At 42.1% G+C, this 15,157-nt stretch overlaps 1 protein-coding gene across 1 annotated transcript; it reads right to left on the bottom strand.

The window, feature by feature from the left end:
- Positions 1 to 4,788: 4,788 nt before the first annotated feature.
- klf5a (Kruppel like factor 5a) lies at positions 4,789 to 14,072 on the bottom strand. The gene is given in 5 exon segments (XM_074676590.1): positions 4,789 to 7,603; positions 10,265 to 10,324; positions 11,553 to 12,687; positions 13,648 to 13,844; positions 13,847 to 14,072. Coding segments are annotated over 5 exon segments (1,782 nt in total). The 5' UTR covers positions 14,058 to 14,072; the 3' UTR covers positions 4,789 to 7,424.
- Between the last annotated feature and the right edge of the window lie 1,085 nt (positions 14,073 to 15,157).

Here is a 15,157-nt window from a genome sequence, read left to right as displayed (position 1 = left end):
GTCAGCCCAACAAGGTCCAGAGCCTGCAGTTTCTGGGGGGTCCATCCCCAACTTAGGACCCTGTTTCTGCTGAGTTTCTTGTCTGTTTCAGCTTCCAAAGTGACAGATGTATTGTTCGTCTTCCTGTGAATCCTCAAACTCTCCATCCTTATCAGAGAAATCATTGGTTGATTTCAGGTACTTGTAAATTTTTTTCTCCAACATCCAACAATCCCAACGTCAAACCAGCCCAAAAGTCCATCTCCATAGTTTCCAAAGAACACTGACAAAGGAAGTCAGACATCAGTTTGAGTTGCTGCTGTTTCAATGGAACAAATAACACAATTTAACAGGGGGATTTATGGTTATTTAGAAGATGTTGGTATTTATTACAGCAAGATAGAAGAGACTAAATATTAGTTCTGTCAACTTTTCCTCTACATAGTTTGCTTTCTTTCATTTAAAGAAGACCCAAATGTTTTAAATCACATGTTGCATTATTTGTTCACCTCAAGACCATTGCTCACACCACAGGAGTTGACATTTCAATCAGCTGTGTAAACTACAGATGGTGGTTTTAGGACAGCAGGATGTGATGCTGGTGTGAACTTGTGCTGTCAGTGTCAAGTTATGTGACTGTATAACCACAAATCACATGGGCAACATCACTTGTAATCTATGAAACCATAAAACCTGTGAGTAGAAAATCCGAAACTATTAGCTGTTTAGTCAAGGTGGTGTTCAGCACAAGCTGATAGTCTTGAGGTTAACAGAGAGCAAACACTTTGACTAAGTGTGTTCATGGATATGTACGCCTGCAGACCCTTTACTCTTTTCATAAACCCTGATAAGAAGTAACAAGAGGGTCTCGATTTCCTCACTTCAAGTGTCAAAGCAGAGAGGGTTTTGTTGTTTCCTCTGAAGGCCAGTTCAAAGGGTGTCACCCCGAGTGTTTAAAGGGTGCAAAGATATGATGCTGATATGGAGGGAAGCCTAATGAGTTTGTTCTTTGAACTTGTATTACAAGCAGAGAAACATACAAAGAGAATAATTGTGCTGTAGTTCAGGGTGTCTCCAGACTGCCATAAAAGTTTTTTAGACTGCAAAGTTAAATTGTTACCAGAATGTTTCTCTGATTTGTTTGTTATCAGGAAATGATTGGATGTGTTGGTACATGATTCATCATATTTTTTTGTGTTAGTCATTACAGGGCGATGTTTAAAACTCCTTCACAACTGATACTGTGTTGATATGTTTCACACGGTGACAGTGACAAAGACATTAAAAACCAACACTGATGAAACAGCACATGGTTTTCCAAGAAAACAAGATTAACTCCCATAAATCCAGTTGAAACCGCTTTGAGGTATTGTTCAAGCTGTCCAAGTCATTACTTTTCTTTTGGTTTATTTCCGAATTAGAGATCATGTAATCGTTTCAGCCATAACACATTGTTCTGACCATGTATTCCAAAGAAATATGTGTGTACTGGCTCTCACGATTGACTTTTTGATCCCAGCAGCATCAGGGATTCTGTGTTGCCAAACAGGAGAAAAACAAAATAAAAAAACTCACACTAAAATTCTACATGCTCAGTCAGTGAAAGTTTTTATGTGACAGTTAGCTTGTTAAGAATAACCATGAAAAAAGTAGGAAATATGGAGCATATGTCCATGGAGATGCTACCACCGGCTTAGAAAAAGGAGGCCAGAGGGGGAATGTAAAAAAAACAAATAAATAAATAAATTAAAAAAATGCAGTTCTACAACTGTCCACATGAGGCTGTCAGCAAAAATCAAGGAATGTTAAAATTAACATGTTAATGACCCAGAGGAACACGATTTGGGAGCTGAAAAGACCATTTCTCTTCTTGAATAGATGACGAGAGTTGAATATTTATTTAAAAACACACTGAGTTTGAAAATATAATATCAAGAGTTTTTTTCAAGCTTAAGCTACTCCTACTACAACTGCTACTTAAAGATGCTATGAGGAGGATCTGTTTTAATTGCACTCCCTCGCCACCTTGTGGCCCGGAGTCTCCACACAATGTTGTAAATTACTTTCAGTGAGGCATTTATTTGTTTTGGAATTAAATTGAGATCAGATCGAAACAAATTTTCTTTGTTGAAGACAACTTTTTTACTGGATACAACGCGCAGAGGTAAGGTACTTATCAGTTCAGTTACGTAGTCCTATGGTCTGAACGGGATATCAAACAAACGTAGCAGCCAGTTAAATGTTAGCGACATCTGCAGCCCGGTGCTCTGACTCATCTGTAGGCAAATGTGACAACAAACAAAACACTGTCAGTTACTAAGTAGTTTAGTAGCTGTAGTGTGTCACGTTAGTAAATCCTGGTTAGCTATGTCCTGCCAGTCATCTATTAAGCAGAGCTAACGTAAGCTCACTCTTCATTTTATTGATAGACTATCAAGTTTAAACAGACCACTGCAGAATAACTGCTGCATCTGGTTGGAATGGACATTATCACAAACAGCTTAACCCCTGTGTTATAGAGTGATATAGCCTGAACTAAAGGCTGATTAGCTTTTAGCTCGGGCTGTATCACTCTCCCATCCAGTGTCCAGCATCACCACAAAATTAATCACAGAAATTGTTTTCAGCAGAGAAAAACACAGATTTTTGTATTTTATCTCTTCTCACTACTCAACTCCGTCAGCCAGTGTGGTGTTGTCATAGAGACCTGCCATAAATCAATCTGGTCCAGTCCGGTACAGACCCGAACTGGAAGCTAAGAAATAGCTATTTCATATAACCTGTAACCAGCAATATTGGCGCTTATAGTCTCATTTTAAACCTTGGATTACAGTCAGGCATATATCCAGAAAAGAGCCTTTTTCAAGATCACTTTCAAACTCCTCACAGCCTCTTTAACTGCATTTAACAAAACTGAAAAAGTTGCATGTAGCTTATAACAATGCATTTGGAATATTTCTGAAATTGCCGAGATGAAAGAGTGCAAGTCACATGTTTGTTACCAATAATGTGTCCACATTTCATGCTGTACTTGAAATTTGTATGTGCATATTTATGGGTTGATAAATTGATAAAAAAAAAAATGAAGTAATGTACATGTACAAGTCCATGTTTATATACGGTAACTGTTCAGTCCCCTTTGAGGAGCTGCTTCTGTAATCCGTCTCAGGGTCTAACATGAGGCTCTGATATTTGATTTCAAACTTTTTGCTTTTTCTAACCACTCAACAGTTCACCTGAGGCAACATTTTTAAAAATCAACGTAGCGTCTCGTAACACAGCCCTGCTCAATTTTAGATATTATCTTTAACTTTGTGATAGCATGTCAGCTGTTGTGGTATCTCTGCAATCTCTGATAACAACATGTTCTATTCTGAGAATTATTGGGAAGGGTTGACTTTGGAGGGAGCTGTGTGTGCAATGTGTATGTGTGTCTATCCGGACTCCCCGTGGTCCTTCTATTGGTCTTCTGAGTGGGTGGTCTGTTCGTAGAGAGGAGCAGTGGAAACATTATACCTACACACACACACACACACACACACACACACACACACACACACACACACACACACACACACACACACTCAAAGGGAAACTGGGAATCACACCAACGCAGCACAGCAGAGGGTGGAGTAGCAGCCTTCTTCCAGATGTGTGACATTAATTTAGTTGATCCAAAACATGAACCGGTAGCTCCCACTCACTCATCACCACTGTGTGTGTATGTGTGTGTGTTCGTAAAATCTTTCTATTTTTTTACAAGTATTTGCACATTTAGAAATACACCTGTAGGACTGTAACTTCATGTGCTGTGTCAAAGACTTGGAAAGAGAAGGAATTAAGATAAGAAAAGAAAGAAAAGAGGGAGTGAAATAAAAGTTTTAAGGTGGAGGGAAAGATGGAGGAGGGGGATTTAAGAGAGACAAGGTGCATGATTAAAAAAGAGGGGAGAAGATGAGGGGCGGTGCAGGTTGTGAGAACAGTCTCCACTCTGACCTGTGGAGCAGCGCCCCTGGACTTTCATACAATCCTGTCCATTGGGAAGGAGAGGGGGATACGGTGCGTGGAAAGACAAAGAGAGAGAAGGAGAAAAAAATGAAATTAAATAAAAAGAGCGGAGGAGGAGAAGAACGAGAACGAGGGGAGAAGATGTAGGAGGACGGAAGTGGTTGATTGGGTCTCCCCTGAGATTCTTTTGTTTAGATTGTTCTACATTTCACTGCTTTCACTCTCTCCCCTCCACCTCCCTCTTTTTCTGACATCTGAGGTAGATTACAACAAAGACCCTGGGTCACATTTATGACTTAAATCAAGAACATATGCTGTGTGTGTGTATGTGTGTGCAGCATGTCCAGTTCAATGCAGTGGGATTCCCCTAAAGTCCCAGAGTAGTGGTCAAATTTATTTTCTTGTCCATTGTCTCTCGCTGGGACATCAAAGAGCTATTGTTTTCTGATCAGCAAGGGTGCTGCAGGTTACTTGCAGGTCCCGGACAAGAGGTCCTGGCCCCCCTACATCCCTCCTTCTTATCTCCTTTTGCTGAAACTGAGCTCTTACGTGTGCCAAATCTCCACTGAAATATCCCAGCGCTCCTTCAGAACACAGGTTTAGATCTTGAAAGATTAGGTGTTTGTGTCTTATTTGTTTCTTTTAGGCCTTGAAGATGTTTGGTTTAATGTCTCACACCAAACAAATGACTTGGTATAAACCTTATGAAGGATTTCACAAACATCACTCCCTGACTTATATTTGTACAGTTAAAAGACAAAATCTTCACAAGAATTTCATCACATCTGTAAAAGTGTCAGTTGACTTTATTAGGTTCGGCTTCACTCAGTTGGAAGAAAAAACAACTTTTGTCTTTGGAACGTTTACCTAGGAAGAAAACAATCTACAAAATAAGCCGCTGGAAGGTCAATATATAAAACAATGGCATTAAAATATCTTTGACAAGAGAACATAATTAAAAAAAAGGCTCAAATATTTTTTTGGATGCAGGGCATTTTTGTCTTTTGGCCCTTTTGTTTATAAAATCATAACAAAAGAAGGGGGAAAAAAGAAAAATTAAGTTATTTACAGTGCATATATTTACATTAAGGCATTTTTTGCTGGGGAGAAAGACGGTTGATGTGATTCAACCCCCACTTCTACACAATCAAATAAATAGTCAGATTTACCATTATGCATTACAGTGCTATATCATCTTTATGCTACCTGCAGTGAATGAACAAATACAGTTAGAGGAGCAGGCTGGGTCACATGATCAGAAAGGACTGTGCTGTGAGTAAGCACAGGTTCACTCTTATCCGGGTCTGTCTTAAAACAGTGCTCTTATGTCCAGATCTCAATGGGACTTGAAGGACGTAATCGGAGATAGAGTTTCTGTGTTGTAGAAAAATGACTTTTTGAATTAATCCAGAATAACTCACTGCTGCTCAATAAAGTAACTTTGTCAACCAAATGGCTTCAGGCTTTAATTCATCAGAGGAGCATTACCTGAGTTATTTTCTAGAAGAACCTTGAGTGGCTTGAGAGAACAATCATCCACTGGGCAAATAAACCAACGCAGAAATGGTGATCACTGTGTGAGAAGCTGAGTTAAAACTTTTAACAGTAGCTTTAAAAATCAATCTATCTTCTTTTCTACTTTCCAGATACACTTTAATCAAACCTGTAATAAGAAAATGCACACCATCAATGAGCATGTGTGATGGTCCCATGCTGATTTGATTCGGTTGATTGGTTCAGAAATATTCCCAAGTCAAGGCAAGATGTCCAAACCCCATTATGCCTTTTCTGCTTGGAGGCTTAAAGGTTGGACAAGGTCAATGTGTAGTGTAACATGGAGCTTACACAATACCGTAACTCAATGAGAAACTTCTGTGGACAGCACTTTTCCAGAACTACAATGTGTACATGGCTTGTGCTTAATGCAGGGACTCCTTGTTGAGTTGATATACATACATGGAAAGTAAGTCCAGATTTAAGTCATACTTGAATAACGTGGACCTGTCCTTCCACAAAACACTCGTCCAAGTTTGATCATGTGATGGAGCCCAGCTGCAAGTTAGTTGTGTACAGAGTCAGAGAGCAAGAACCCTCAAAGACAAGACAGTCTAACAAAAGTATGACATAATGTCAATGTTTGTGAAAAAGGCCTGAGCCCAGCCTTGAGTTAAATTTAAATGCATGATGAGTTAAAACCTTTGTGTCTACATTTTTTTAATCAAAAACTGAACCTAAAGATCTAATGGATTAAGAGATAAAAACAGCACCATGTGTGTTTAAAAGTCCGTCTACATTGATCTGCTAACAGTGAACACAACACACATAAACCAGAGAAGGAGGCACTTAATACGTGTTGACGATGAAAACCACACTTTGGTTAAAACATCTGATGTCCAAAAAATGCTGGATAAGAAAGAGATTTTGTGACTAAGATGATTAATTCAAGCTTGTGCATTCGATTGTGTAGTACAGTCGATTCTGTTTTAACCGAAAGACTTCTCGGACTTGTCTAGGGGTTCTGCTTACATCTGGTTGGAAATCCATCAAAGAGACAGCATGAATAATTCATCATTTAATTGCTTCTCTTTAGCAACAACCCACCTCCCTCTGTTTCTCTCTCTAAAATCTAAAGTCCTTCTATCTCTCCATCTCCCCTGTCTCGTTTTTTTCCCCTGCACTATCTTCCCTCTCTCCGGAGTATAAATGCCTTCAATTTTTAATATCTGAAACAGCAATGATTTGTGGGGCGTTCACAGAGATCCAGGCCAGTAGTGATAGTGATCGTTCCAGTGATGAATGAGTTGTACGGGCCAGAGAGGCTCAGACTTGGATTCCCAATTCTAGTGCAAACCAAAGGATCAAATCTGGATATTCCAGTTACATAAGAAAAACTAACAAACCAACGAGTAAACAAAGATTTGGCTTGACTAGTTTAGCAAACAAACACTTCTCCTTTATAAAAAAAAATGGATGAAGCCAGTTCTTTGTTAGAACAGGAACAAAAGATGTACAAGTATTGAGTGGTAAGTGCTTTCATTCCAGTCACACAAAAAGAGTTCAAATGGACCGGAGACACATTTTAGAGCTACCATTTTCTTTTTGTTGATTTTTCTTCTTTTTTTATTGTCCAAACAAATATTTACCAACTACTTCCAGAGGTTTAGAGACCTTCTACTCGGGTCTTTCTACTTTCAAACCTCCAAACTGTCCAACTCGGGGTTAAGAGCAACGCACGTGTTAGGCCATCGTACCTTTTTCGCACACGATAGCAGCACCAGGAGGAGCTGTGGTGTCAGTGAAAGCTGCTCCGCATCCGGCAGCTTGTAAAACCATTGGAGGGAGGAGGTGGGGGGAGTTGAGTGAGTGCTTTACATGTGTCAGGATAGTGCTTGGGTTTGTGTAGTGAGTGTTTGTGTGTGTGTGCCTGTGTGTGTCTGCTAGTTCTGGTGTCTCTTCATGTGTAAAGCTAGGTGGTCGGAGCGTGAAAAGGAGCGTGAGCAGACGGCACACTGGAAGGGTTTGGCGCCTGTGTGTTTCCGGTAATGACGCGTCAGTTCATCCGAACGAGCGAAACGCCAGTCGCAGCTGTCCCATGTGCACCTGTATGGCTTCTCACCTGGAGAACAGAAAAGGAGAGGGAAAGGAAGTGTCAGCACACACAACAAAAACTGAGTGTCTTGCATAAACATGTGACAACCAGGATGTATGTGTGTATTTAAAAGCAGTGATTATCAGTAATACAAAGGCTAACTCCCTGAATTACATGATTCATACAGTTGGGTGGAGGTACCGGGGAAACAGGCTGTTCTGCAAAGTCCAGTTGTCTAACAACATATACAGTCACAACACTGTCACAGGCGTCCATCAACACGAACGCTGCACAGGTTTCCCACGAACAACTCGTCTGCTTTGTCTGCCTCTGCGCGTTACTCTTTGTTGGGTGTAATTTGTTTCTCTGTCACTCTGCCATTTGAATAATCTTTGGCTGCAGCCTCGGGCACTTTGTTAAGTAAAACTAGTGTGACTTGTCTCCTGCAGCATCAGCTCTGAGTTAGACTTTCACTCCACCCTGTGATGCACAATTAAAACGCAGGTCCCCTTTCCTAATAGTGACTTTGAATGTTTTTTTACCTTAAAATACAAAAATATTTTTCAAACTTCTGCCATTCCTTCTACAAAAATCCAGAGAATGTCTCTATTGATGATATTTCAGAGAACACTATCAGGTAACTGTGCAGATTAGCTTTCCTTACGCTTGTGTGTAGCTAGTTATGTTTGGTAAAAATCAACCAATCAGACGTAGAGGCCACAAAGGGAGGTTCTTTCTTTCAGCTGTCCAAGTTTGAAAGATAACTTTCTATTTACGGTAACACTTTTGAACTTCCTTATGCGTGTCACATCGCCGCAAGACATAATTACAATGGAATCTAACATAAAAGCTGTGGTTGAAAGGTAGCTCTTCCTTTCATACCTGTTTTTAACATTTATACACACTTATAATCAAAACAAGTTGAGAAATATTTGTATGTGTCCTGCAAATTTTTAAAATCAACTTTTCAAAATAAATGACCCCACAAATGTTGGGTTAAAATGAATGTTTGAAGAGCTCTGAGTGGATCTGAATCTCCAGAAGAAGACTAGAGCTGTCGACATTTAGATAAGCAATTATTATCATAAATTAAGTTAAGTCTCTCTAATCAACTTCAAATGACGTTTGATGCTCAAAAAAGTCCCAAAAACCCTTAATAAAACAAAGCATTACTTTTTTTGCATGTTTTGCACTGTTGGAATTCGAGTAGGAATGAAAGTTTTCTTAGTAATTTGACTGAACAAAGCGATCAAACGAGCATAGCAAGCTCTGCAGCTTCACTAAAACAACCCAACAAAACCCGCAACCTGGAGATTAACCTGAGTGTCATCAAACCGAGAAACACACCTGAAACTGAACACAGTGAGGAGAAACCAAAAAGGACGCTTAGGAAAAAAACAGGGAGTAAACTGGGGGGGAGTACTTGTGATTACACACACACAAACACACAAGCACACACACACATTGAGACACACAAACAATCAGGGTAATGGATGTTGATGGAGATTAGAGTGGGAACTCCCATGGGGAAGCAAACACATTAGGAATCATCTCATACAGATTACTGACAGGTGTGTGTAGACATATGTTTGTGTGTGTGTGTGTGTGTGTGTGTGTGTGTGTGTGTGTGTGTGTGTGTGTGTGTGTGTGTGTGTGTGTGTGTGTGTGTGTGTGTGTAAGCATGCACTCATGCAGCTGAATAAGAGAAGTAGAATGAGTAACAGACAAAGATAGAAATGGCAGAGGGGAGGGGGTTGGATGTGTGATGATTGCACAAAGCAGAGTAGAGGATGATTAGATGAATAAAAGTGAGACACTAAAGGGTTAAAAATAACAAAGCTGGACGAACAAAGGCAGAGAGGATATGGAAGTTGCCTCCACATCCCTCTTTACGTGTCGTGTTCTCATCTTGCGGTCTGTAATAACTGCAATAACCACGGTCAGCCTGCAGCATGCATGATGCCAGATCTAATTGTCGTGTCATGTTCCCAAAGCTGAAATGTGAGGCACGCACACCCACAACCATGTTCTGAACACGCCGTTAACAATCAGAAGTGAGACACTTTGTGGTGAAAGTCAGTTTTCTGTGTCCAGATGAGCGAGGAATGCGTCGATATCAACAGAAGCTTTGTTTTGTTAGCTGTACTGAGGTGCGGCCCAACACCTAAGTGCTGTTTGTTGACTTTTTTCATCCAAAACCAATAGATGAAATCCAAATATGAAAGAAGAAGATGGATTGAAAGAGAAAACAGGGAAAGGGAAGTGGGGATATTCTGGACAAGATGATCTAAGATATTTTTATATCTGCACAGATGGATCTAGTATTTATTTATAGTGGCAAACAAGCCAAAACGAGACTCAGGAAGGTGTTTTAATACAAATAAACACTGATGTCTGAACAGGCAGAGGGATCCTAAGAAAGATGGCACCACACGTCTACTGCTGCCCACATAGTCGGAGAGTCATCCCCTGGCAGAAGTGTGTCACTTCCACCTGTTTTGATGGAATAGTATATTGGGCAGAGGATGGGAATGGGGTAGGATACATTTACACACACATGCCAGGAACACAACACTCTGCCTAGCAACACAGTGCCAGCGCAGAAACCGAAATACAAGTCATGTGGGCAGCGTCACTTTTTGACGGCTGCCGTCTAAAAAAGTGGCATTAATTAGAGAAATCTCTTACCCGTGTGAGTCCTGAGGTGGGCTTTGAGATGGGACGACTTGGTGTAGACCTTCTTGCAGCCTGACGACACAGAGAGAGAAGGAGATAAACACAAACAGAAGGCTGAGTCCAAATCCAAAATGATAAATAACGTGTCAGATATGTGTTTACCCAATAAACCGAGCTGCGGTATGCTAGAAATGTGAGCTAACGAAGAACAGAAGCTGTTTGGAATGAGATATAGAAAATGTTTGTTTCTGTTTTTCGGATTTTGTGAAAGCACACAGTCTTGTTTGGTGTACGAAATGTGTAAGTATTGTATATTTACAAAGACATTTATTCAATCTTTTTCAACAAGCTTTGCGGAAAACTTCTGCTCACTGCACCTGTTAGTTTGGCATCAAACGGAAGGTGGTATTAGTTTGAGGTAACGCTGAGATTTTACACACAGAATGTAGAATACAGAGTCGGAAAGTACGCTCGGATTTTGAAGGTTTCAGCAGATTTATTCTGATTTTAAATATGGACGTGATAGCTTTTCATGTGTTGCAAAGATTAACAAGTGAGCAGCTTTAGCAGCAGTGTGACTAATATACAGACACTTAGAGTGTGGATCTATCCCTGTGTGGATATGATGGATCTGCTTCATTTGACTTTAAGAGGTGAGACATGTGCTTACTTGCTGCAGGAGGCTCTGCTTAAGCCTATTTTACATGCTGCCACAGGCTGGCTGACATTACATGTTCTACAAGTAGCTGCACATCACAGAGTGTGTGTGTGTGTGTGTGCACAGGGGTCAAAATAGTCAACGTGCATTACCAATCAGTGACTGTATGCAAATATGTGTGGGCGAAAAAACATAAAATGACTCAACATCTGTTTAATTAACACACACCCATACAGATACACACAGACACGCACTCACACACATTCATTCCACAAACATACCAGTAATGACATTAAAGCCACAACAATGTGAGCGCTCTCGATGAGTGTGTTGGAGTTGTTTGAGGTGAGATGATATACACAAATTAGTTTTTATGCAGACAGTGAAATGAAAGGCTGTATCTTGTCCAGTGCCAAAATATTTTAATTCCAGGTTAGTGTGCCCTCTGTTGTAGAACATAATGTGACTCACAGGCCTGGGAGAGCCGTTCAAGACACAGCGTATAATTTTTCAGAAATGCACAGTAGTCTTAAAATAAAACTGGCATTCTTGAAGCAGAGTGACCAGATATTCACTCATACAAACACACCACCGTGACCAGAATTAGTATGCAGACGTGTCAGCAGTGAGTGTTGTTCTTACCTGGGTAATCACAGTGGTGGATCCGTCTTTTCTCCAAGTCTGGGTTGTTCCTCCGGTTGTAGCGAACAGGCACAGTGGTCTGAGCTGTGGTTGGTGCTGAGGTTGCTGCAGGAGCTTGTGGGAGGCCTGTGGCTTGGCCTGGGACTGCTGTAGGACCTGTAGTGAGGGGCAGGGCTAAGTTTCCTGGGCCTGGGCCGGGTCCCAGTCCAGGGGTGCTGCCTGCCAGCTTGGAGGCGATGGTGGCTGCGTACGATGGAGGAGGGGACATGGCGTGGAGCAGCTCCTTCTGCCGGTCAGGGCTGCCGGGCTCTGAGCTGGGTGGAGAGGGCGGCAGGTAGGGCGGCTGCTGCTGCTGCTGCTGGAGGAAATGTGGGTGCGCCTGAGCGTGAGGATGTGTGTACCCGCTCCCTCCCAGGCCACAGTAGGCCGGCTTTGATGTTGGCTCTTGTTGGGATGCAGAAGAAGCTACAGGTAATTCATGGAAAGGTGTGTGGATTGTGGAAGAGGAAGTGTGTATCTGCTGATGATGATGCTGCTGATGCTGAGCCTCCATACCATTGCTGTGATGATGGTCCAAACCGGAGTTTAGTAGCTGAAACAGTGAGCCGCCGTTGTCATGGTGGTTGAGGGCATGCTGCTCAAATGGTGATGACATTTCCTGTTTGACAAACACCTCTGGCACTGAATCCCCACCTCGGCTGCCTCCTGACTGGTTAAAAACACTGGTGAAGTCTGGTAACCCTGTTAGCGTCATGTTTATGGCTGAGTTTTCCATCGCGATGCTGCCTGGGCCGTGCCCGGATGTGCTGCAGGTACTGGTGGGCGTCGTATTGGGGCAGTGCAGCTGCAGGTTGGGGGAGAAACACGGGGAGGCAGCTTCTGTTTTGATTTGAGTGAGACCTGTGTGGTTCTGGTGCTGAGGGGGCCGCGTCTGCTGACACAGGCCCATCCTCAGGTAGGTGGCGTCAGGGAGGTAAAGATTCATGTTGAGGGTGTAGGGAGCCCCAGGGTGGTCATCAGTGAAGAAGTGATCCACCAAAGAGGAGTTGTGTCTCTGTGACTTCTGCTGGCTGTCTGAGGGAGGTGCGAGGGGTAGAGACTGAGGGGAGAGGTACCTGTCCATCTCACACTTTGCCTGTGGATGAGAACAAAAACAAAGAATGTGTGGTTAAAAACAAAATCTGCATCCAGCCCTCACTACACAATCACTTCCAGTGATTCAACACAAACTATTCAGAGGCGCTTTTTGACGAGACAAAGGTTTGATAGGACAGTCACCACTGAAACATTTATCAAGTAGTCATCAATAAGCGCTTGCCACATTCCCTCTCTGCCTGCAAGGCTGAACTCAGAAACCTCCCAGCTGCACAGTCAAGCTGAAGCCTGGGTCACGTTTTCTAAGAAATCAAGAAAAAAAATCAAATCTGACACCTCTGGTACAAAAATGTGGAATTTCTGCTAAAGAAACTGAATCACCTACACCACCGGGGAGGAACTTAAGGTCAATGAATGCCATGCTCATGTTGTGCCCTATTAACGCTGAATCTGGATCTGAAAGTTGGAGAAGCCCTGCAGCAGAGGATGAAACAGCAACATGAAAGGGAATGGGGAAACACCCATGACTCCCTGTCCGCTGCAGCAGTAGCAGCAGCAGCAGCAGCAGTCTGGGGATGGGCTGCTATTTCTAGGCTCCTGATCACACCAGCTGTTATAACTCTGCTGCTGCACAAGTTTCCTGCTAACTGTGGGACAGAGTTGCCGGGACCTTTTCTGTCCCGAGGCTGGAGTCAGTTGTTGTCAGTGTGGTATGATGGTGAGAGGGGACGCCAACAACTGCTGGCCAACTGGCTGGCACAGATAGAAAACATGCGGTGAATGCGTTTGCAGGCGGAGCAGCGGCTCGGCTTCACGTCTATCAGGTCGCACGCATATGATCACAAATAGTGCAAAACATATGATGTTTCACACCTCTCAATGAGGCCGATTGTAATTAAGAGTCCACCACACAAACAAGCAAACAACCTGGATCTACAACCTCTCTGCCACGCCCATTCAATGAAATACATCACTAATGTGTAAAGTCGGTTTGATCTACCTGAGTGTAGTCGTTTTGTCCAGCCTTGTCCGAGTCTGAGATCTTGCAATCCAAGCCGAACAACGCTGACTCCTCAAGGGGGAATCCAGCGGACAGTGTCGGCTTCTGCAGCGGGTAGAAGGGATCCTCCTGCCCGCCGCCGCTCATCGTCAGTGTCGCGGCCATGAAGCTCCGGTGCGGCGCCGCAGACGAGCTTTCGTCTTGTTATGCAAAGAGGAGGATGCTAGAGCCGATCTGAGAGGGGGAAAGGGAGTGGAGGCGACGAGGTGAACAGTGCGGTAAGGTGGTGTGGTGGTGGAGTTAAGTCTGCTACATCTCCTTCCACTTGTTTCATCCCCTCTACCGGCCCGCAGACAGTTTTCTATCTCCTGTTTGTAGGGCGGAGCGGCCACAGTGTAAATACAGCACATGCGCCTCCCACAAACCTTTAAAAAGCTTTGATCATTCATTCACCGGCCACCGCCCTACGCTCCATCTAAATACATTAACAACACAGTCTTAAAGTGCACACAGGGCCAGACATCCACAGAGGCGCTGAAGGTTAAACTCCACCAGCTCTTCACAGCATGTATTTAGTTTTCCTCAATAAAATATAACTGAGCCCTAAAAGACACATTTAGACATTTATATCTCTCATTTACATCTCGACATGTGAGACATGAAAATCAGGATAACTCTAAATCCTACATTTCCCATAATTCACGAAGTCTCTTAAAATTGTGATATAGCTTTCACAGCTGCTTGTTTTAAATCAAAACTCAGCAAAATTTAATTTCAGGCTTTGTTTTTGATGTTTCACAACTTTTCTCTCCCCTTCACAATTTGTTTATATGATTTTAACAGCTGTAATAATACCTTTTAGGTCAACTCACAAGCATTATCAGCTGTGAATTTTAACCACTTAGGATGTAATCAATTTTTCCAACAGAGTATCAAGATCTTATTAACAAAGTAATTATCCACAAGTCTCAACAATCAATTCGATGTGGTTTTTATTGAATTGGACTGAGGAATAAATGTTAGTTTGCTTTTTCATTTACAGTTTGATTGGGTCTGATTAATAATATTTTCAAGGTGTAATATTTTTTCTTTCTTGCTTTTTTTTCAATATAGTTTAGGACAGAAACTACCTTCAGAAATTTAAAGTCCCAGGAGTTCCTGTGACAAGCGGTAGTGTGTATAAGAAGAAAGGGTCTGATATGTAATCATAATAGTTTTAAAGTTCTTTCATTCACATGTCCTAACATTAAAAAGGTCAAGAAAAGATACGTTATCAACTGGGGAAATATTAAAAGAGGCAATCCAGCCACAAAGCAGTTCTCTGGTAGAGTTTAATACGACACCAATAAGAACATGGTCTGAAATGATAAAGGTATGCCCACTATGTCTATATTTAAAACCCGAAGGATTCTCAGCTCTGGCAAATCAGATGCCAGGTTTCCTTGCAACGCTGTTTGTCTGTGGCTACAAGTATCTTAAGACCTGGAATAGATGAGAAAATAATGATAGA

The sequence above is a fragment of the Halichoeres trimaculatus genome, unplaced genomic scaffold (assembly GCF_033239565.1).
Source record: "Halichoeres trimaculatus isolate MK-OKI-2021-1 unplaced genomic scaffold, fHalTri1.1 fHalTri1_scaffold_8, whole genome shotgun sequence".
In the NCBI taxonomy this organism is placed as follows: domain Eukaryota; kingdom Metazoa; phylum Chordata; class Actinopteri; order Labriformes; family Labridae; genus Halichoeres; species Halichoeres trimaculatus.
The sequence above is the reverse complement of the archived record's forward strand: the minus strand, read 5'-3'. Positions and strand labels throughout refer to the sequence as shown.